General features: G+C 41.1%; 2 protein-coding genes across 2 annotated transcripts in view; both read right to left on the reverse strand.

The window, feature by feature from the left end:
• Positions 1-3,705, reverse strand: part of TMEM201 (transmembrane protein 201) — a 15,059-nt gene extending 11,354 nt beyond the window's left edge. Inside the window, exon 1 of the mRNA XM_026862941.1 lies at positions 3,656-3,705. Coding sequence (XP_026718742.1) covers positions 3,656-3,705 — 50 coding nt within the window. The remainder of the gene's footprint in view (positions 1-3,655) is intronic.
• Positions 3,706-4,102: 397 nt separating this feature from the next.
• The window catches only part of SLC25A33 (solute carrier family 25 member 33), an 18,731-nt gene continuing 392 nt past the window's right edge, over positions 4,103-22,441 (reverse strand). Inside the window, exons 2-8 of the mRNA XM_026862942.1 lie at positions 22,289-22,414; positions 13,495-13,674; positions 9,725-9,802; positions 8,135-8,235; positions 6,954-7,020; positions 5,343-5,623; positions 4,103-4,664 (exon numbers count right to left, since the gene is read on the reverse strand). Of these exons, the coding sequence (XP_026718743.1) occupies positions 4,462-4,664; positions 5,343-5,623; positions 6,954-7,020; positions 8,135-8,235; positions 9,725-9,802; positions 13,495-13,674; positions 22,289-22,414 (1,036 nt within the window). The 3' untranslated portion in view covers positions 4,103-4,461. The remainder of the gene's footprint in view (positions 4,665-5,342; positions 5,624-6,953; positions 7,021-8,134; positions 8,236-9,724; positions 9,803-13,494; positions 13,675-22,288; positions 22,415-22,441) is intronic.

Genomic DNA, 22,441 nt, shown 5'->3' on the forward strand with positions numbered 1-22,441 from the left:
GCGGCAGGCCCAAGCCTGGGGAAGGGCTTTTACAAACTGCACCTTCCCCGCGCCCCCAGGATTCCCCCCCCGGCCACTTGCCCAACCGAAACTGGAAACAACGGAGCCTACAACCAGGCAGAGAACTGGCAATTAACGCACCTTTTTGAGGAACAAGGACAGCTGTTTGGAGAATTACGGAAATGAAACGGGCAGAGGAAAAAGAGGCAGCTCCAGGAGAACCGGTTCTCCTCAGGATGTATTTTCCTATCAAACCACCTAGTTGTCTGAGGAAAATGGAAGATCCCTCCCATTACACCACTGCACCCTCCCCACTGATTTTAGAGCTCTTCTGCGGCCCCTGATCAGCTTCACCCAGTGCACCGGGCGCTACAAACACCACCTCCCCTCAGCCGAGGGACAGCATGGCGAGCGGAGCAGGATTAAAGCGCAGGGCTCTGCGGGCAGTTTGTTACCTGTGAGCCAGAAGTTGAAGACTGCTGCTCTAGACTTTCCCTCCCTCTGGACAGATTGATAAACAATACAATTTTGCAGGAAGCCCTCAGGCCTCTGATGGGAGCAGTTCCCGGGTCAGACTCGCTCAGCAGCTAGAAAGCAAAGGAACACCCATTTATCTCTGCCCCCCTCAGCACCCACGAGTGGGATTTACTGCTCTTACAGAACTGGAAGCAGTTGGTGGATTGACAGTCATGTCCCGCTTTTACATGAAGGGAAGACCTCTCCAAATTAGGAGACTGACCCTGCCTCAAATTGCATAGCAGTTTTCCTGATTGAAACAAACAAAAAAATCTTCTCAGCACGACAGACAGAACTGCTTAAAATTTGGAACCAAGGTGTGTCAACATCATGTTTTTTAAAAGCCACAAATAGAAAAGCTCTTCATAGACAAATATTTGTACTGGAGGTCAGCTGTGCTTTTAAGCCTAACTGTGGTTGGGGTCTTAAGTGTTCCATTTCTATCTCCACAGATTTAACCATGGAAATTAATTCTATGGAGTAAGAGTGACTATTTCCTCTTGGTCAGTGTGAGTGGGACATAATTTTTCCATCTCTCTTCATTGTTTAGCTTGATTATTTAGGGATTGTGTTATGAGACCAAATGATAGGGAAAGGAGGAGGAATAACCCAGTCACCTGGCACACCAAGCCCCTCTGCAAGTCCTCCAGGACTTCTATACTTGAGAGCTTGTCTGTTTTCTTCTACAGAAATCCCTCCCTTCCTATCAACTATACCTGTAGTACCACTCCAGCCATAAATGCAGTTTACCAAAAGTTTCCTTCTTCAAGGAGCTCATGAAGAACTTGTGCAAAACAGCTGTAAATCATGGTGAGGGGCACAATCGCAATACAATACAAACAGGTATCACAACCATCAGTAAATGCAGATAATTTTGAGGGATATCAAGGCAACCATGATAGGCAGTAAGTCTTCGAGCATAAGGACTTGTGCCATCTTCAAATGCCCAAGAAATGCTTCCAAAGCTAACTTAACTAACATGACTAGCTCAATACTATTGGAGCAACAGTGTGTTTGTAATTTGAATGTAACTTATGAACAGGAACAGACCTGGTCCTGCTAAAGGTCATGGGAACTTTGTGATCACTTCAGATATGACCATAGTTTCATCACCTTCCTGACAATTAAGCTACAAAGTGTCTAGTAATGAAGCCTAAACCTGGAGGGAAATTGCCCAGGAAATTCTAACCAGTAATAAATTTACCTGCCTTCCATGAAACTGACTCTCTGTGGAAGTCAAAGAAATGGAATGAACAGTGAAAAATGCTTTTAGTTTTTCTTTCATAACCAGAGAAAGGTTGGTTATTTTTAAATTCAGACATCCCTTTTCAAATTCTTCCCTCTAGTAATAGGCTTATTCCATACTCAGTGACATCAATGGGATTGCTCACAGAGCATCACCTAAAAATGTTAACTCTTTACACAGTTAAGCAATCAATGGTTAGTGAATTTTGAAAGTTGTAGTAAAGAAGGAAAAAGGAGTAAACTATAATTCAGAAATTCTATTAGCTCCCAATATAGCTTATTAACCCTCTATCAAATTAAGACTAATTCTGTCAGGGTTGGTAGCAAAGCTTAAAGAACCAGACCAAAAATCCAGCAGAATTCCCACTTTTCCATCAGATTTAGGCAGAACTTGTTCAGGCAGATTTGTTCACTTTCTCTCTTGCTAAGTCCTGAACTCCTCAAAAGGGTTTGAGTTCCCTCCCCTCATTCTCAAAAGATATCTGCAGTCTTACACATTTCTGATTTCAGAAGTGAGCTACTGTAAAGTACAGAGTAATACTAATTTAAGAAAGCCAATCTCAGAAAATGTTTCAAAGTAGCAGCAAAAGTGTCCTACTTCTCAAAAATAGAAACAGCACTGTATGACGGTTTTGACTCCTGTAAGACTGAAGCTTTTGCTGCTCATCGTCTCCATAAAAAAAGCCATGCCAGTTTTTAGTTACTCAAGTTTCCTATTTTAGCTTGGGGGTAACGTGATATGTTCTTTACAGTACACCATAATAGAAATCAGTTATTTTTGCAGTTTTGCCTCATAATGAGGTATACACACGTTCTACCCTCTTTGCATTATGTGCCTCCATCACACTGATGTCAAATATGACCTCAAGTCCCATTCATCAGCTACGTTCTAACAAGAACAAACGTGAAGGTTTGAATTCAGTTATCAACCCACTATATTTCTGAAAAAAAAATACTAGCATGAAAACTTTATGTTGTAAAAGCCCTACTCACTACTAGGCTGTTTCTTAATGCTTTGCATGATCCAAGTCCAACCACCACCTCAGCTGTATGTGGTCCTTGAAGTCAGAGATGTCTGTAAGCACTTGTTTATGCTCAAGAACTCAACACCTGCTCAAATCATGAGAAGCTCATTGTTCAGCTCAACAGCAGGGAAGACTAACGTTGGGCTCAAATGCTGTAGTGTTTGTCTCAGCTGCCAAAGCAAATGACACTAATGAATAGGAGAGCATGGTATGGTCAAAACAAAACACAAATCTACCCATCTGCGTACTAAAATATTTTATCCTGCATTATCAGTAATTATTCATCTACAATACTTTAACTGCAAGGTACTCTCTGCAATACAAGTGGTAGAGACTACTAAAATTAAAAGCATATTCTAGTACTTATGAAAGGAGTGATCTCAAGTAGGCAGGATATTTGATTTATAACCGAAGGGTAAGAACTTTACCATGAGTACTGCTGAAGAATAACCCTTTGATATTGTGTATTTGAAGGGGAAGGCAGATACCTAGATGAAACAAGAACTGAAACAGGCTGCACTAAGCTGACGAATCCTTATTTCCTTCAGTAAGAAATCAAATAGTGGCGGAAAGAAACTATTTACATAGGCTGTGGATTTTTTGGGGTGTTAACTCTAGTGACATGCCCATGAGATAACACCGTATCTCATTCCCATCAGAAGCACTGCTCTACAAGGACATCAAATCAAGAGGGAAGTATTCCTGAGTATCATATTGTAGAGCAGAACCCAGAACTGCATTTATAGTCTATAGGTTTGAGACCTATCATCCTCTCTTCCACTCTCCAGACCTCTAGCATTTAAGTATAAGGAAAACAAACAAGCCCCACAGTAGTAAAAGGCTGAGGTCAGGATACAGGACCACGTTACTGCATCTCATGGAATTTCCAGAGGTCAGCCAGGCCACAATCATCAACCATCTTTATGCGCAGTCCTTCCCAAAAGTGAGGTCTAAAAGTCAAGTCATGACAGTTGTGTTTACACACACTAGCATAAGCATGTATTCCAAACACATAGGTGCACACAGTATTGTAATTAATTATTTACTAAAAGCCTCCCACAACCATGTTCCAGCAATAATGCCAGTGTAAGTGGCTTTTCTAAGGATTCTGGTGTGCTTGTTTCATACTATCAAAACAGAGAAAAGTACTACACAATTGTCCTACTTGAACACTCCAGGATGTTCACACAGCAATGAATGAGGCACTTTAAATAAACCAGAACTCTCAAAGTTATTTGGGCATTAGGCTATTACAGCACTAAAGTGACATGAGTCCAGTGGTAAGACGACGGAGTTTTAAATTTCCAAACCAGTTCTTCTGTTTTAATACAGTTTTAATGAACATCAGTCCAAGAGATCACTTGATAGTATGAGGTACATTCCTTGACCACATATGGCTGTGCTTAAGGAAAAGGACAAATATATACTTAAATTAAATAGTGTAAATTAATTTAGTAGCAGTTTAATTATCATTAAGTTAAAAAAAGTTTTAATTAACTATTAACGTTAATGACTTGAGACCTTTCAGAAAGCATGAATCCAAAAGGAAATATCCAGCAGGTGGTCACAGACTTGTAGTTTTTCCACCAGTGCTGCCACCTGCATCAGTCTCTTTAAAGACTATTTGTTCAACGAAGAAATTGGTCTACAGTCTATAACAGGAGTCTTGGCTCTGCTACTTTGCATGGTCTTCTAACAGATACACAATTAACTCGTAGGTGGACAACACAATGGCTGTGTTTGGTATCTGCCGGATGAGTTGGGCAAAGAGTCCTCTATAGAAGGCGAGATAGCCTTCTTCACGTGCTACCAGACGTGCTGTCTGAATGAAAGTCTTGTATTTAGTGCCTTCTTCTCGCAGCCGTGTCCGTATGACCTCTGGAGAAAGGTAAAACAGAGCCCGAAGTTAACAAAACTTAAACCCTTCTATTGAGAAACATGCCGTTTCTGGGAAAGACATGCAAAACCCAGGGACATGAAAACCTTCCTGTGCCAACCGCCTGCCAGTACTTTCAGCCATGGAATCCTGTACACATCACCGTTCAGGCAAGAAGCAAAGTTAACGATGAGTTCCCTTTCATATAGAATAAATGGATTATTGGCTCATTCAAGCTACTGTAGAACTAAATGCTTCAGTAATGCTCACATAATCAATATTGCTCTTTCTGTATAGCCACAATAACATTCATGTCTATCCAAAAAAAATAACAGCACTCAGCCCATAAGTGTTTCCCACCAGCTGATCACAGAATCCCAAAGGCTGTGGGTACTCAGCTAGATGAGGTTACTAGTGAGAACAGAAGCATCAGGCAATTCAATTTCTTTTTGGCATTATGTGAGTTGTTTTTAAACTAGGAAGCCTCAATCACCAACTATGTGGCTAACTAGGAACGGTGGGACCTGTACAGAAAACGCCAATGTGCACACACACGCCACAGTAACATGCATCTGGCCATTCAAACAACTAAGAATTTTACAGCCCTAAACCCCATCACTCGTCTTGGATTACAGGCAACAGCTGTTCTACTGCAGTCATAAATGGAAAAGTTAACATACCGTGTGGATAAGCAATACAAGAGGCACAGCCCTTGGAAACAGCAGCAGCAAACATCAGTCCAAAGAAGTTTGTCAAGTTCCTTTCGGTCCCATTAGGAGAAGGGGGCAGTTGGACTTCCTTTAAGTGCTTTTTTAAACTTTCATAAATAGCAAAGCAGATAATGGTCTCAGAAATCCCAGCATAGGAGGCAGTCAAGCCCCTATAAAAGCCGCGGATACCTTCTGTCTGGTAAACATATCTAGCACACTGCAAAGCATTCATTGGCTTTGAGCCTCTGACTCTAAAAAACAAACAGAACAGAGCATATAATGAGCCCAGAAAAAGGACTGGTATTAAAAAAACCTCATGGATTTCAACGGTTTTTATAATTACAGAAAAGGTTCTCTGCTAAGTTTTACTCCAAAAATCTTCCAGAAAAGCTATGTAGAGCAGGACTGTCATGCTAAGAGCACACACTGGGCTTTGCTAATTCACTAGTACATACACAGCATATTTTTTTCAGCTCAAGTTATATCCAGCCTGTTACAGTTCACACCAATGCTTTAAAAGACAATAAGCACCAAAAGGACACTGCTTGGTGTTAAAATAATAATTCCAGTTAAAGCCAGCTTCAGCAGGCCAAGGGACAGAGGCCTGCTACATGAGAAATGATCCTTCATTTTAAGAGGCCGCACTCAGTTCAAAGGTGCCACCCTGCGAAGTGCTGGAATTAAGTCTCGTAAATTACTTTTAAGTTGTGGTGCCTTAAAGGATCCTTCTTATCTGATCCAACATGTCCTTGCAGGAAGGAATTTCCATTCTACACAGTCACATTATTAGCAGAGTCCCTCACTGCTTCGATATCCACCAGTGGCTGTGAATCACTCAACTAAAAGATATTACTGTCAAATTCCCTCTCTGTCTTCAGGAGGTATGTTCAAGGGTAATACAATGCTGAAGGAAGCAAAAGGACATTAAACTACTGCAACAGAGCCTTATTGCCTCTAGAACTTCTTACAAAACTAATGTGGCTTCATTAAAATTTAAACGCATCACCCTTTCTGTTTACAGCTGCCTAGCTGTGTAGCAGGAACCTTTGTTTGCTGCAGTAACACACACATCTGTATGATCTAGGATCAGCACAAGTGATGTCACCAAATGGGAAACAGACTGCAACCTCATGCTCAGCCTCCCACATGAGCTCTTCTGATCTTTCCACAGCCTCTATTATTGCTGCATCAAAGCATTTCAGTCCTTGATATATTTACCCTCAACAACCACTGAAGTACAGAGGATGATGTAAGCAGGAATCTCAAAGAAAAATAATGCTATGCCCAACTTTACTTAAGGTTTACAGTGAAACCAGAAACTGAACCTAACTCAAGCGCTCAAAGCAACTTCCACATTCTTCCCAATAGTAACTACGCATCAAACTTAAGTAGGACACACAGAACCTTAACCTTCAGTCAGACCAAGCAGAAGCACGGTGGCTTGAAAGGTGGAATTGAGAGTCAGGGAAACAACCGGGCAAGATCTATCAAAGAGCCATGAGTAAAAACATGAAAGTTCAGTTTTCCGGAGGCTCCCTTAGCCACTCCACAGCATCCCACCTCCCTCAATCCGTTACTTACTTCCGTTCCAGTTGCATTCTGGTTTTCACCATCCATATAGGATTCATCAGGGAGTTCGTGATAAAGGCTGAAAAAAAAAAAAAGAAACCCAAAAATATAGCTGATGCATTGCCATGGCCAAGATGAACTTTATACACTGTGCAATGAGACAGTTCTAGTTACCAGCTCTATCTAGAGGTTTCAAAAGACATGCAGGTGTGGAGCTTACAATCCCTCTGTGGCCAGAGAACCATCTCATGCTAAACTTCAGGAGGTGTCATCCAACAGCCCTGGAGTTTCTAATAAAATAGGTGCTAAAAGGAAGAATTTCTTTATGTGCCTCATGTTCCTAAAGACTGCTGTAGCCAAGATACCTTACTTACTGACTAGATTTTAGAGTCATAAATAAAAAGAGACCCGTGGGGAAAACACACATGTATTAGTCTTCTGTTTTCCCCAAGGCTCTAGGTGGTGCCACTGAGCCATCTCGTTAACAGAATCCACCCGTAATTAAGGGGTTAGTTTGGGAAAGATTATTTTTAATGATCACTCAGGTGACTGATGTCTGAACTAGCAGAACTCTTCTGCAGTATTTTTCCTACAAGAACAAATTGTTTTCCCCATCCTGGTAGGAAAAATACAAGATCCTAAAACAATATAGCTAAAACAGTATCAAAAGTTTGCTGGTGTCTATTAATATTTTTTTCTTACAGAGACATTACCACAGCACTGCAGTTGGAGAAAAGCTCATCCCAAGTTAGTAAGCAACAATCCAGAAATATTTTAAAGTGCTGAAAAGAAAAACAGTTCCCCTGTAGACAAGGTAAGTTAGGAGCTATAGCAAACACTTTTTCTGGCATAAACAACCTCAAACTAAGTGTACATTTTCAGAGTGCGCCACTACTCATTCATATACCACAATTACCCAGAGCTGTCAGCCCAGACTGGTGGGTTAGCCCAGGTCTCGTGCAGACAGTCTGAAAGTCCAGTCCTGCCTTATGATTCATCCTACTCGTTTCCCAACTACCGAGAGAGATAGAAGTAGTCTTGTAGCAACAACAGCTTGGAATAAATACTTTAAAGAATGAAGGTGTATCTCGGAGGCACACAGATCCCAGTGTATGTACTGCCTGCTACTGGTGAGGGGCTGGACACGGGGGTATTGCTGCAGACCACATGGAAGATGAATTACAAATACGTACCTGCAGAACCTGCGGAACAGATGTGCACAATGTTGCTGTTGGGCACAAAAATGCCATTAAATCGCTCTTTGGCTTTGGAGTAGCATGCAAAATAGACAGCTCTGTGGGGAGAAAAAAAAATAGATAAGCAATGTAATACACACAACATCAAATGAGACACTTTACTATTCTTCCCTCCCATCTCTCGAAAAACAAGACCTTCTCTCCAAAAAGGCCTCCACATTACTACTTCCATCTACAAAGATACAGGGTTGAGTTTTTTGTCTCCTTACACTGAAGTGCCACTACCCACAGGGTAGAAATATTTCACTTTTGCATCCTGAGATGAGAGACAACATGGTCTTGCAGACAAAGCAAGTTAGATGGCTTTGGCATTAAACACACCTTGTAAACTTGGGAATATTACTTTCCCACCTGGAGCCTATGTTTTCCCATAAATTTCTTCAGCACTGTAACTGTGTTAGCAGCACTTCGTGCTTTAAACACTTAACCCTGGACTGAAGTAGTTGTGCATACCCCAAATCCCTATACAGTGCATAGGAACAGAGGAAGCTCAGCTGATCTGCAACAGTCAATATGATGAGTAAGAGACTGAACCAAGTACATTCAGATCACAGCTCCTTGAAGTGAACTGCTAGAAAAATATTGGTGGATATTGGTGGCTACAAGGTGAGAATTTCCCTACAGTATCTTATTCCAATCTTATGGAAGAATATGAAGGAATGGAACAATGAAATGAATTGAATGAAAAAGCTGGCAGTGCTGGATTCAAATCCCCGCTGCAACGATCACCTGTAGAGAAAGAGGATTCCCCACTTCCGGGGGAACATCCTACCTACTGGGCAAGAGGCCAGAGAGGGAGTACACCACGCTTCCACCGTCCTTTTTTAACTGGTTCGATTTCAGGCAGAGAACAGCTGCCAATTTCCCAATTGCTAACAAGTTTTAACATTTGCTAGGCACAAAGATCTTCAGCCCTGCCAAGAATGGGACAGTCACAGGGACATGTGGAAACCATTTAGGTGCCCATAAGACTTTCAAATACAAACAAACTTGGTAGCTACTTTAGTAGTTGCTTTTTTTAAAAAAAAGGGACAGACACACACCTTCAGGGTTATGTGCCAGCAATGCAGGTCTTTCTCCCTCAGCTGCAGTTTTTCATTTGAGAAGAATTTAGGCAATCGGGGACCAGACAGGTACTCCTCTCCCCTGGCACCTAGCTCCTACCCAGTGTTTGGCAAGAACTTTTACGTATTCGCAGGAAAGTAGCAGATCATACTAGAAAAATGCAAATATTAATCCTATAGATTTTTCTTCACTACTTTCTCGTTTTCTCAAGCACATGAAAAGTGGCTCTTGCAATGACTTAGAATTTAAGTGCCTTATTTGATCTGCACCTTCCAGTGTTGTGCAAGTGTAAAGCAGATTTTTAGAAGTATTTCTTGGTATGCATATTGTGCAGTATACATGCACAAATCTCAGTTTACAAATGGGAGAACTTCATGACCTATTTCTTTTGAATCACAAACATACTGCAACATTTGGATTGGCACCTTAAATATGCCTTTTAGCAATAGTTTAACTATTTACCTTGATGGTGCAACTCCAACCAAGTTTGGACCCAGCCCTCGGAAGAGTGACCTTGGTCCTTCTTTTTCCAGGATTGACCTTAGAATAAAAACGGGGGGAAAAAAAAAAAAAAAAAGGACAGTATTTGGGTTAAAAGTTATGCTTACTGTTCTGTCAGACTGTCAGTCAAAAGAACTGTACAAAAGCAGTAAGTATTAGCTGTGAAGCTGTTAGCTTTTAAGCTACATCATATACTTGAAAATTACCAGAATTATACACTAGTGAACAAGAGTCACTACACCATAAAAGTGCAGTGGACTACAGGCAAATGTGTGTCATATGGGACAAGGTTATCATTTCCATTCTTTGAAAGCTGTCAGAAATTAAATTAAAAGTTTCATGGAGAATCCAGTGATGGCTGACTGATGAACAAAGAATATTTTTGGCATTCTCTGTATCTAAGCAATTCAGGAGTTTGCTTCCTGTATAGAGACACACAAAAAAGATCCTCTTCCCTTTCATAATTACCCAACAACGTGTTTTTTCCCCAGAGTGAAAGTTGAATGTGGCAACCCTACTACAAGCTATGTCTCCCCAGGTAGTTCAGGGATATCTGGTTTTGAGGGCATTTAAAAGAGTTCACATCATTTTTCCCAAGTGAACTCCAGCTGCAGAGGTACCACTGTGAATCACTGTCAGGACTGGACTTCAGGTCTAAAGCAGGAAGATCACCAAATGACGCTGTCCTGCAGTTCTGAAATTGCTACAGCCCAGGTTTCCAAAGTCATTTCCACCCCTCTTCACTCACACCTTAGAATGCATGCTGGGCTAGAACTTCTCTGAAGGAGTAAACTGTCTGGACAGCTTCCCCAGCAGCTGCCAAGTTCTGTACACCACCTCACTGAAGTGCCCTATTAAAAAAAAACTTACCTTACAAATGTCTTGCACTACTAGCAGTAGACATATCTACAAGGACTAAACAGCAAAACACTAGTTAACAGCCAAGTATTTGCCAGTGGAAGCCAGATACAGTCCAGCAATCCCTGGGATTTCAGTGCACAACCTGCTAGACAGCAACCCTGTTAACTGAACTCACCATGTGAAAACCATGCAAGAAAATCCAGATAACCCCGGGCTCCAGGGGTAGTTCACGTGCACCTGTTGGAACTGCCAGTTTTTCAGAATTTGCTTTCTAGGTCATTAGCACTGTTGAGAAAGTTCTCCACAGATTCCAAAACCAAGCTCATTAGACAAGAGAAGATACAGGAGTTCTGAAACTCTTTTTCTGCAGCAGAGTTGAACTTTCTGTGTAAACTCCAGGGCTGAGTGTCTCCAAGGAGACAGATCCACCAACTACTTGTTCTTTGTCACTTAACAGTCACGACTGCAGATTCCAGCTGGGGTGACTCATCAGAATCTTAAATGGATTAGACAAAAACAGCCTGTCCTTCTGGAGTGCTTTCTATTCAGCAGCAGGCTTAACCTGCACTCCTGAGCACCTACTTTCTTTCTATTTACAGCAGTTAAGGGGCTTTCATACCCAACACCTTTAACTCTAACAGAGCAATTTTATATGTAGGGCTCTAATGGCTGCTTCTTTAGCCATACAATTTTCCCAAACCAGAAGGCCTAAGTCATGTCCAGTTTGGCAATGCATGCATGACCAGAATTGAGAAAGGGCTGGAAGACTAAGAGCAAGACACTTCACTTCTTTTTTATATATGTTTGTATTTTATCAAAAAGATCATAATAGCACTATCTGTTCTTCATAGATGCTGCCTGCAAGGGAATGACAGCATAAAGATTTTGTTCTCACTTCTCAATCCTCTGAAGTAAGCAGGTTGAAAAGTCGGTGATACATGCAGCTGAGCAATTCCTGAAGTGAAATGAAATCAATATCATAGTCACCAAATTTAATGAGCTTAATAAATAAATTTTAAAAGGTTGACCCAATTTTAAACCAGTTCCTCTCTTAAAAAAAAGAAAAAAAAAAGACAACCCCAGGAAAAGATGGACCAAGAGGATGAATTAAGAGCCTCATGCCTTGAAGTTTTCACTTCCTTTAGTTACAGCTGCCTAAAATCCAGTGCTGCAAGGTGAAAAGATAGCAAGGGAAAGGAGATGAAAATCAAAGGCAACTGGCAGTACCTCACATTTTCAGTCACGAATTGATCTAGACTCACCTCTGAATAGACAAAGAAATGTTTGGCAGGGGAAAGAAGCACTGTTTACAATACAGAAACTCAAGTCCCAGAATGACTCTAGCCAGATAGTTCTGCAGAGAATTTGAATTAGCACTGTACTGTTATATAAGTGTGCAGCTTCTCCCCAGGCAATCTGCCAAGCGTGTTGGCCTTACATAAAATCATTCAACTTGCTTTGCTAGTCACTATTTTCTTTGGCATTTCTGCTACCTGATCTAAACAAGACCTCTCTGCATCACCCTGGGGTGCCCAATGATCCAAATAAACTCACTTCACTTGCATGAGTTCTGAAGCACAAGTTTATGGTGCTTTGATATAAAATACAGTAGTAGAGATCTGGACTTTGGAATTGCTGGTAAAACTATTCAGCAGTTGTAAGCTAGATGATTTCACATTTCCTCTTCTTTATGAATACACAGCTGAAAAGGGAACAGCTGGAGCATCAACTGCTGCAGTTTGAACCACAAAGAAAACTTTTAACATAGATCTTAAGTAATACAAGTGTATAGAAGATGGATGTGTAACAATAATTGGCAAAGTCAACATCTAATAGCAGACAGAGGAAAGCTCATAAAGTCAACTGTAGCAGAGGAAAAGACAAAAGCTTCCAATATTCCAATTAGTTTTAGCAAGATTGCTTTTGCAAAAAGTGTCCTTCCCCCACTCCCACAAGTTTCAGTCACAGATCATTCACACAAGAGTTCAGACAAGCATAAGGGAGGTCATCTGGTTCAAGCTCATGCTCAAAGCAGGGCCAGCTTCAAAGACAGATGAAGGAATGACATCCATCACTAAGTGCAGAGAATCAGAAATCTCTTCCAATGCTGGTCCATTAACGTGAAGGAAAAGCTACAGGCTCTCACTTTTATATGATGCTTCAAAGAGAGAATGCCTCAAGAAAGGAATTAAAACTTCTCTCCATCAAACAGGTAAATAGCACAGGCAGCAATAGCAACAAGCAGCTCTACTAGCTACTCAAAGCAAACTGGGAATGACTCCAGGAAAAAGAAAAAGAGAGTGTATATGGCTTATTCAGTCCTTCAATCATTTGCCAAGAACTGGCCCCAGCTAATTAAGGATTACCTGTTCCAATGCTCAAAGGAGACAGTAAACATTATTATTCCCAATCAGAGACAAAAAAAGAACTTCTCAGTGTTGAAGAAAAAGCCCTTTCCTCCAGAATATTTTCTGTGATAGTTCCCACAAGCTAAGGCATATCAAGAGTTTACAGTATGTCCTGTGTATTGATCCCCAGGAAATCACAGCTACCAAGAAGCCTAAATGTGAGGAGACAATTTAAAAATAACACGTCCAGACACTTACTCAAATCAATTCACTTTGGAAAGTTTCTAAGTGGTGGAAACAAATTTCTGTGGAACTTCAAAGGAATGTTCAGGCATCTTGAATATGTGTATGTTTTTAAAAGAACAATTTATCTTTCTACTGCAGAAGGCAGAAACCCATCTGACATGAATCCTTCCAGTGCAAATCTGAAGCAAAATTTGCATTCAGTGTTTGCACAGAGGAACTGAAACTCAAATCACTGGTGTCAAGCAACATGGAATAACAGGAGAAGCAGGTACTCACTTGAGAACACTAAAGAGCCCAGGTGATACAGATGTTGGCCTGACCATTCCTTCACCACTGATGGTCCCCAGCTGGACTTGTGGGTAGTAGACAGTCCGGAAGGCTAGCTTTGAAGACTGGAGCCTAGTCTTTATTACCTCTAAGGGACAGGTAAAGATGGCACCAACTGTTCCTCCACATCTGTAAAACACAATTTAAAGAGAAGACAGAGTCAGGAAAACATAGCTGCACAGATGCGTCAAATCACAGCATGGCGTATAAGTAAAATCAGAAGACTTGCCTCCAGTTGCTCCACATTGTGGACAAATTATTAGGAAGCAGGGCAGTTTTGACATTAGGCAAGAGCGACTGTTCCCAAGCCCAGGGGGATGGGAGAGAAGGTTGAGAAACTGTTACAATGATCACGTGTAATGATGAGATTGGTAAACACAAAGATGATACCCAGCACTAACAAAAAATCCCTGACTGACCATCTGCTGGTCCCATGTTCTGCCAGGACTTGGAATTCTGCCTGTAAAAACTTCAGAAGTATCCATGTTTCAGAGGTTGTTGTCCTAAAACAGACATACTCTTGGACGGATTTTTCTTATGGGAAGCAGGAAACTGGCAGATGAGAACAAGCCACAGGGGATTAGGACAGTCACTATAGACTGAAAACACAGCAATATAATTCTTCACGATTTCGGTACTTGTGACTAAACCAGCTGTTTACAGAAGTAGCAAATATCAAAACTACACTAAGTTAGGCCCTCTTAAAAACAATGGATATCAACTTGGGGGGGGGGGGCGCTGGGGGGAAGGAAGATGCAAGGATGAGAGGGTGGGAAAGCAGAACAGGACCAAAAGGCTACTAAAGAACAGAATTCCCATACTCTGATAACAGAAGGACAAAAATAAAATATACACACACACATATGTGTGTATGCGGGCTCCTATACATACACACACATATATAAAAACATACATATAAAGAACAAATAAAAGACCCTCTAACAGGCATATATTCATCTTAATGTAGTCAGACTGAGCCTCAGAAAAAGCACACTGGGCTACGAGTCCTAATTTTAATTTTAATCAATGATCTGTAAAGTGACTGGTCAAACTATTTCTCTCTCTGATACTGTTCTTCTTGGGTAATCGAATGTCCCTTCTGTCAAACTTCACAATTTAACATAACGCTGAGGTTGGCTAAAAGGTAGTAGATTTAAATTTTATTAATCAAACACGTTGGGATTTAGGAAGACTTAACTAAAGATTTCAGGTTTTTTACGAGGATGTTTACTACAGTTGAACCTATTGATTAGAAAATATTTTGTTTACAAAAGTGTCAAACCATGCAATTCCTTCAAAAACCTGTGTTTGTGATTTTCCTTAGAAAACACCCTAAGTCAAAAACTTTACTCCTTGATGTTAATGTGAAACTGTAACTCAAGTAGTTTTCCATGAAAGGGAGATGAATTAAAAAAATAATCCTATCCTTTGTCATGCACATAGAAAAAAGCGTTGCTTGCTAGAGTCCTCAGAACTTTGTATGCACTAATTTGGGATGAAGATTCATAGAAGAATATTAATAAAGGTACAAGTGGATATTTTCTAAACCCCATCTATACATGAGCTACTTTACTAGGAGAATCTTTTTTTTAAACATAAGGAAAAGGGCAATTAAAGAATGGCAGAAAAATTCAAGCTGTAGAAACATACTAGTTTATAAATGCTTTATCCAGTACAGCTCATTTTGTTTGCTGAAACAGTGTGCCTTATATCAAACAGTAACCATTCTGTGCCAAAACCCTCAAGTCCCTACACTTGCATTAACAGCCTGGCCACCCTAGTTGTACAACCACAAAAATGAAGGTTCTTTGTAAGGTTCAAAAGGACACCCCAGACCACATGGCTGGGGAATACAACTTCCTCACAGCAGTTTCTGTGTTCTGCAGGATTCTGTTGAAGTACATGATCCCAAGCACTATGCTTTTCAGATACAAACACATCCAACAGAAGAAACTGTTTTCTCTGAGACTGGCAATATGATATAAGAGCATGCTTCAATGTTCAAAGTTTCTCCTCTAAGCTCTCACTTCTTCGTCCTCCCTGCTGAAAGGGGGGAAAAAACCTAAACTAGGGACAATCCATACAACCAAAGTGACAGATATTATAAGAAAGAGCTTTCCCTTCTTCCCTTTTAAACCACCTATTCTTTGACTGTTGAATAAAGTCACAAAGTTGTTTGTGGAACTAGGTACATAGCAGCTGATGTTGTGTCATTTGACTCAAACCCAACAGTGTTCACAGAGACCTTATCAGGCCTGATTATTTTGTGTACTGAGCGAGGGCTTGGACACCAGCCTTCTGTTGTGTCAGTACTACTCCAGAGGACAATGTTTCAGTTGATCCTTCTCTGTTTTGTCAGATGCATCTCACATTGCTCTGAAATTAGATCTTGGAGGGAAAAGAGAGGTCAGGAGTAGCTTCTCCAGGAAAACTTTTCCTGTTCCCACAGCTCACACTTCTAACTTGGAGCAGGAAGTGTTTTGAGGATCCCTCTTGCAGATCTCCAATGTCACCTTTCCTACTATGTATATCCAGTACAAGTATACGAGTATGTGTAATTAACACCTGACTAATCAACATACTGCAGAGAAATTTTGAGTCTGTGGGAACTTGATGAAGAGAATTTGATTGCCTTAATTCCCAATTCATTTATCCGCCAGCGCTCCAGTACTGTGTTCTCCATCTTCAGTCCTGATTTATTTCACATGTATGAACATTAAACCAATACTTTCACAGTAACAATTCATGAATTCAGAACACTGAAACTCCATTTGCTGAATTTTCTGAATTACCAGCTGCTCAGTCTAGAGTGGCATCTTGCCATACAATTTTTTAGCCTCTCTGGCATATTCCCTCCCCCATCAGCTGTCTCCTTGCCTTCCTAGCCCACTCCTTGCCTTGCATCCTTTTAGTTTGCTAATTCAGTTAATTTATCCAGCCTTTAATATTTAAGTACTTCTGGTAATATATATATAATCCTCTGATATTCAACACAATGAGTGAATATCTGCATTGTTAACAGCTCAGAGTTTATGTTGTGTGACATTTAAGAAAACAGCAATATCTAAGATGGCAATTCTCAGAATGTCAACAGGATACATACATTCTGTCCCAAATATAAATATGCAACAGACAGCTCAATTAAGGACTTTGATGGACTGGGCAGCTCTTTCAGATGAGCTGATTTCCCTACACATGGGAATTCTGTGCATCATACCCTGGTGTTGCTCTATTCCCTGGAAAGATGGCTGAAAAATAACACACTGTGCATAAAAGCAGCACTTTGTATTCCTATGGTGTTCCGAAAGCCTACATCTGGGAAGAAAGGGGAAACAACCAGCTTCCCTCAGCTACATAAACAGCCATAAACCCTGAAAGATTCAAACCACAAATATGAAGTCAGACAAGTTTTATTTGGGAAAATCTTATGCTGCAAACAAGGCAAACCCTCCAAGTCTTCACACTGGTTGGAATTGTTTTGGGGTTTTTTTATGCATCAGTGCAGAACTACAGTTCCAGAGATGTTAGGCAGTGTTTACTGTACTAGCCTCTTGCAAAAATCCCCAAACAATGTCTAAATCTGTCCTTAGTCAAAAGACAGAAACCTCTCCTAGAAACAAAACACTATGGTAGAGTATCTTCAACAGGTCACACGGCAAGCACAGACCAAGAGGTTCCCAGCTACGCTCTGCAAGTATCGCAGATAGAAAATCTCTTCCATGTGAGACACACAACAGTTCATCAGCTTTGGGCTGTCCCTTACTGCCAGAAAAACTGTACTTGTACTTCAGGCTTTGAATGCCCCCTCTAGTACATGATGGGCCAGGTGTATCTTGCCATTACAGCAGTAAAATACGGCTCTCTGCTTTGTGATGTTCAAAAAGGACTAAGAAAATTCCTGGTTTGCAAATACAAAACACAGTTTGTGTTACGGAGATACATAACGTACTATACTTTAACAGCTTCCATAAAAAGAAAACACTGTTTAAAACACATGCCAAGGATGCACATCTCAAAATCCAATTCCAATTTTTCTCTTGCTGCCAGCTTTCTATCTTTACAAAGTCCACCCCAATGACTTGCGTTTGAAATAAACTCTCAGCACCCACTAGCAGAAGTGATATAGATGCCAAGAATCTTAATTAAGAGTAGGGCTTACTTCATCTGTCCTACATGTAACGACAGAGCAGTATTCTTAATACGAATAACAACACAATGCTGAATGCTAAAGGAAGTTCTGCAAAACAAAAACAAATATAAAACCCACCCAAACCTTTAATGATCTGTCAGTAGATTACCACTGTCTTTACCAAGATCATAAGTAAAGACCATGAGCTGCTTGGTTAGAACAATCATAATTTATAATCAGCCTGACATTTTGCTGTGTGAGCAGTTGAAATTACCTTCTCCTTCTCAAAGGACAGCAACTACTCTCAACATTTAACAGGGAATTTTTGACAGACACCAGTCAAGTGAAACACTTGCAAGAGAAGTATTAGTGCAAATAGTCTGGCAACTATACTTAATGGGTCACTTTACCAACCAAGCTGACAAGCATACCTGAATTCATGCTTCATGGATGGCACCACGTATGGCTTTAAATGTCAAAATACACCTTGGGAAATCATTTGGCACGAGTGACTGGACCTGGCCCCCCCGATGGATTCAGAAGCCTGTAGAGCTGCCCGAACACAGCTGCAAGACTATATCTCACTGAATTCAGTGGCACAGGCTGGGATTCAGCACTACCAGTGCACACTATTATCTGCTTCCCTGCCTGTGACAGAATCATGCCCAAGGTGGCAGATATGGAAATCCCAAAGTGAGCAGTAAATGTGCGGCAAGTGTGACAAGTTTTAAATGAGATTGCATTTATGATAGAAATTTCATTCTGTTTTTCTAAAATGTACCACATGCTCTAGCAAGACATGCACACCATAAACAGCAAAGCAGGTTCTATCTCTGCTATTTCATTACTGCATCATCAAGACTGCAAACAAAAGCTGCTGCATTCTCAGATGCCGGAGGAAATTGAGTACAGACTCAAAGCAAGCTGTTCCTAACACTTTAATTTTGAGCTAGGCATTCAATAAATTTCCAGCTAATAATGTTATGGGGTGTAGATAATCCTGTAAGCACTGTGTTCCTTGAGCTGATACACAGTGAATTATGTAATGCCCATGAGAACCTAAATTAGGTAGAGGGCTGGAACACAGTCAGTCCCATCATCCACTCTGGCTGTCCTGGCCCACACACAGTACAGCAGACACATAGGCTTCAGGTGAAGACTGCTTCTCTCCATTTTACAAATGGAAACATTATTTCCCAAATGGATTGTCAGCATTAGCACGTCACTTAACAATTAACATCTGTGGGAGCTGTATACCAGTCCCTTTCCCCACAACTTGTTTGGTTACTAATTTGGGGACTAACATTTCATCAGTTCTGGGACCTGTACTAGACACTCAGGCAAACCCAGGTCCAATTCAACACTTTAAACAAGGTTTTCAGCAATCAAGTGCATCCAACACCTCTCAGCTGCCACTGAAACAATCAACCTGTGCCCATGGAAACAGATGTCACTATGTCCTCAATTCAAAGCCACCTGATGTCACCAACCTTCCCAAAGTACGTTTCCAACTCTTTTACAGGTGGCTTAAGCAAGCTTTGGTATCTAAGGTTGCTTTGCAGAGCCACAGGAGCAAGGGAGTTACAGACTTAGGCCTCAATCCAGAGACAGAAAAAAAGCCACAAACATGGTTTCATTCAAACAGTCCCCCCAGTTCAAAACCAAACTACTAAAGAATACATATCGCACAGTATCTATATGAAATCAAGATAAAACCTTTGTTCCCAGTTTTTAGTCTTTGTTGGTTCTATGAAGGGCACTACAGCCTCTAAACACCACTTCCTAGGAAATCCCTGTAGTAAACAGTATTAGTCCAGCTGGAAAGACAACATGGAGTAACCTCTGCTGCAGCTCAGTCCACAATTTTTCCCAAAGAAAAACAAGCAACAACTGCACTGACTTCAGCAGGGAAACAGGACCCCAGCCTTGTAAACATGCTCACATCTGTTGTGCAACTCAGGCATCACTCTCTTTGCTGCTTCTGAAATGTTCCCTGGCGTCAGAGTCATCTCCCCAACAAAATGCCAAGACCCTTTGGTTTGCTGTTACTGTAAGCCTTAAAAGGAACCAACAGAAACAAAAAGGAAGCCAGTGAGTGAGTCTGCCTGTAATGTTAGCTAATAGGAAGCCATCTCTTTCAACAAATTGAGAGTACTTTCTAATATTCAAGTGCATTTCATCACCCCTAGCCTCTGAAGTTTTAAACACTTCTATTCTGGCCATTAAAATTATCTGAGGCTGGCCTGCCTTCTTTGTGCACCCAAGTTTTACATCTTCTTATACTGACCTCGCACCCCATCCTCACCTCCACAGGAAGCTATCGGAATACCAGTAATATCTCTTACCAAAATTATTTCAAGTGAATGGGCTGCTCTTGCTTTAGCTGCAAAAAATACAATTGAATGAAGGTTATCATCTTACACAACCTATAGAGTATTCTGAACTTCCAACAATTGCTTCTGCTGGAGTGATAATTTTATCTAAGTTCCTGGTTCTGCAAGCAGCTTTATGTCAAATACAACCCCTTTATTATAAGAGGGTTCTCTGAAAGAGCAAAGGTAAAGGTATTTGAAGGACTGAGGAAGGACCTCAGAGATTACCACTCAAGCACTAAAACACTAACAATTCTAAAATTCCTTCGATGATGTAACAAATGTGGCAAAATATTATCACAGCTGAGCTCCTTTAATCAGATTTTATTGAGCAGGCATCCTTTATCACTCCTAAAAACTGAAATGTGTAAGGCAGACATGGCCCAGAGCCTCATATCGAATATGATTTGGGTCTCTTGCCTGCCTATGGGCTGGCTGGTCCACACCCCTCCAGACACATCATGTATTTGCTACCGCATTTCTTACACAGAGAGAAAGGTGGTTTAATAGCTTGGGCAACAGTTCAAAACTGATTGTTCAATTTGTTATTCTATGCAGTGAGCCCCAAGAAGTCTGCATTTCTCACTTGGAAAACAGACAATAGCATTAATAGATATGTACACGCACACGATATAGAGATTCAGGGCCTTGAACAGGGAATTTGAAACAAACTGTTTGGATGGTGGGTGGGTGTGTGATGGACCAAACACTTCAGCACTGCTGGTGCACAAGAAGATTAAATTTGCCGTCTCATTTTCCCTTCTGTAACATCAGAGCAAGATAAATGATTGCACACTTTTCCATGTCTCTGTAAATAAAAAGATCTGCAGAACAAGAATCAGGTCCAGCAATGAACATCTAAAAGCCTGTATACCCTAAAAGCCCATCTCTTTCCTCTGTGATGTATTTTCATCGCTGCTTTAGCAAGAGATCAAACCAGAGTGGCCAGGATGATACTCCCTGCTGTGTTTCCAGTCTTTCCCCCCATGTTTCTAAAGATCAGATTGGACCTGGTGACTTCCTAGGCGTGCTGCAGAAAAAGGTTGTTTGCTAGGATTCTTGGAGAAGGTACAGGGTACATTAAACGAGTAAGGAAGATGTTGATCACCCAGTACTAGATTAAAACACTGATTAATTTAAAATTCCTATTTATTTATAGACTGATGAGTTACGTGAGGACACCTAGAGTTCCGAGTAGGCACTGTTACTATTCAAACAAGCTGCATGTGTACATTCAGGTCCAGTTTCTGTCACGGGCTTCATGTACTACTCAATGTACTTCGTGTACTACTACATGGGGGAGGCGGGGGAAAGGAAGGACTTAACACATACCACCCAAGTCAGCAGAAGGGCAGGGTCTCTGAAAAACTTGGTTTTGTTGGGTTTTATATTAAATGAACTTACTGCTCCAAGGATATGTCAGAGGAGAATGAAGTCTCCTGTTTAGCAACAGAAGAAACAATGGTCTACCCTTAAAACAGATTTAAACTAACAATAGGTTTCATGTGGGCTTCCTAACGATTGTCAGCTGACAAGCACTACAGAATATCTGTACTACTTCGTTCAAACCATTAGAAAAAGATTAAAACAAAATATTTCTGATAAGGACTGAAGTCCATACAACAGCACTTACTATGTGCATAACATGATTTTTTTTTTAATTTATATTTTAATTTACATCATAGAACTATCTTACTGGACTACTATTACAATTACTGCAATAAGTTAATTCACAAGGCTTTTTAGGAGGGGTTTTGGTTGGTGTCTTGTGGGGTGGGGTTGTTACTTTAAGCTTTTAACACAACAAAACTGTAAGTTTACAATTCCTTGCAAGAACTTAAGAGGCCTGGCGTGCCAGGCCACTTACTCAGAAGTACCAGCACCTTCTCTCTCTTCCCTCTCATCTTTTTTCCCTTTTTGGAGGACTTGGTTTTCAGTGTAATTATATGGACTGGACAGTTACACAGCCTCCACTATTAACTGTCACCTACGCAGAGCTTATCGAAGCGTCCTCCAAAGACATTCCTTTACAAAACCAAGCTATGCTCCATCAAAAAGCATAAGCCTGCTGTCTGGAGAATGCTTTTTGGATGACAACCCTCAGTTCCTGCTTGATCCAGAAGGAGCCACATGCGAGGGCAGGATTTGGAGTAAAGTGTTTCATTTAACAGAGCTGGATGCCAGAGCGATGTAAGATTTTGAAATTCTATACAGCTAAATGTCACGGCAGCGCAGCGCTGACCTCAAGTCGCACCACGATCCTTCCTGACCCCTCCCGCTTGCCTGGCGAGGGATGCACGTTCTAATTCTGGAAAGGCCCCGCTTGCCGCGCCGCCTCCACGCGGGCAGCGAGGAGAAAGCCGCCCGGCTGCCACGGGAACGGGCACGCAGGTCC

The sequence above is a fragment of the Athene cunicularia genome (assembly GCF_003259725.1).
Source record: "Athene cunicularia isolate RWA chromosome 21 unlocalized genomic scaffold, athCun1 chr21_part1, whole genome shotgun sequence".
In the NCBI taxonomy this organism is placed as follows: Eukaryota; Metazoa; Chordata; class Aves; order Strigiformes; family Strigidae; genus Athene; species Athene cunicularia.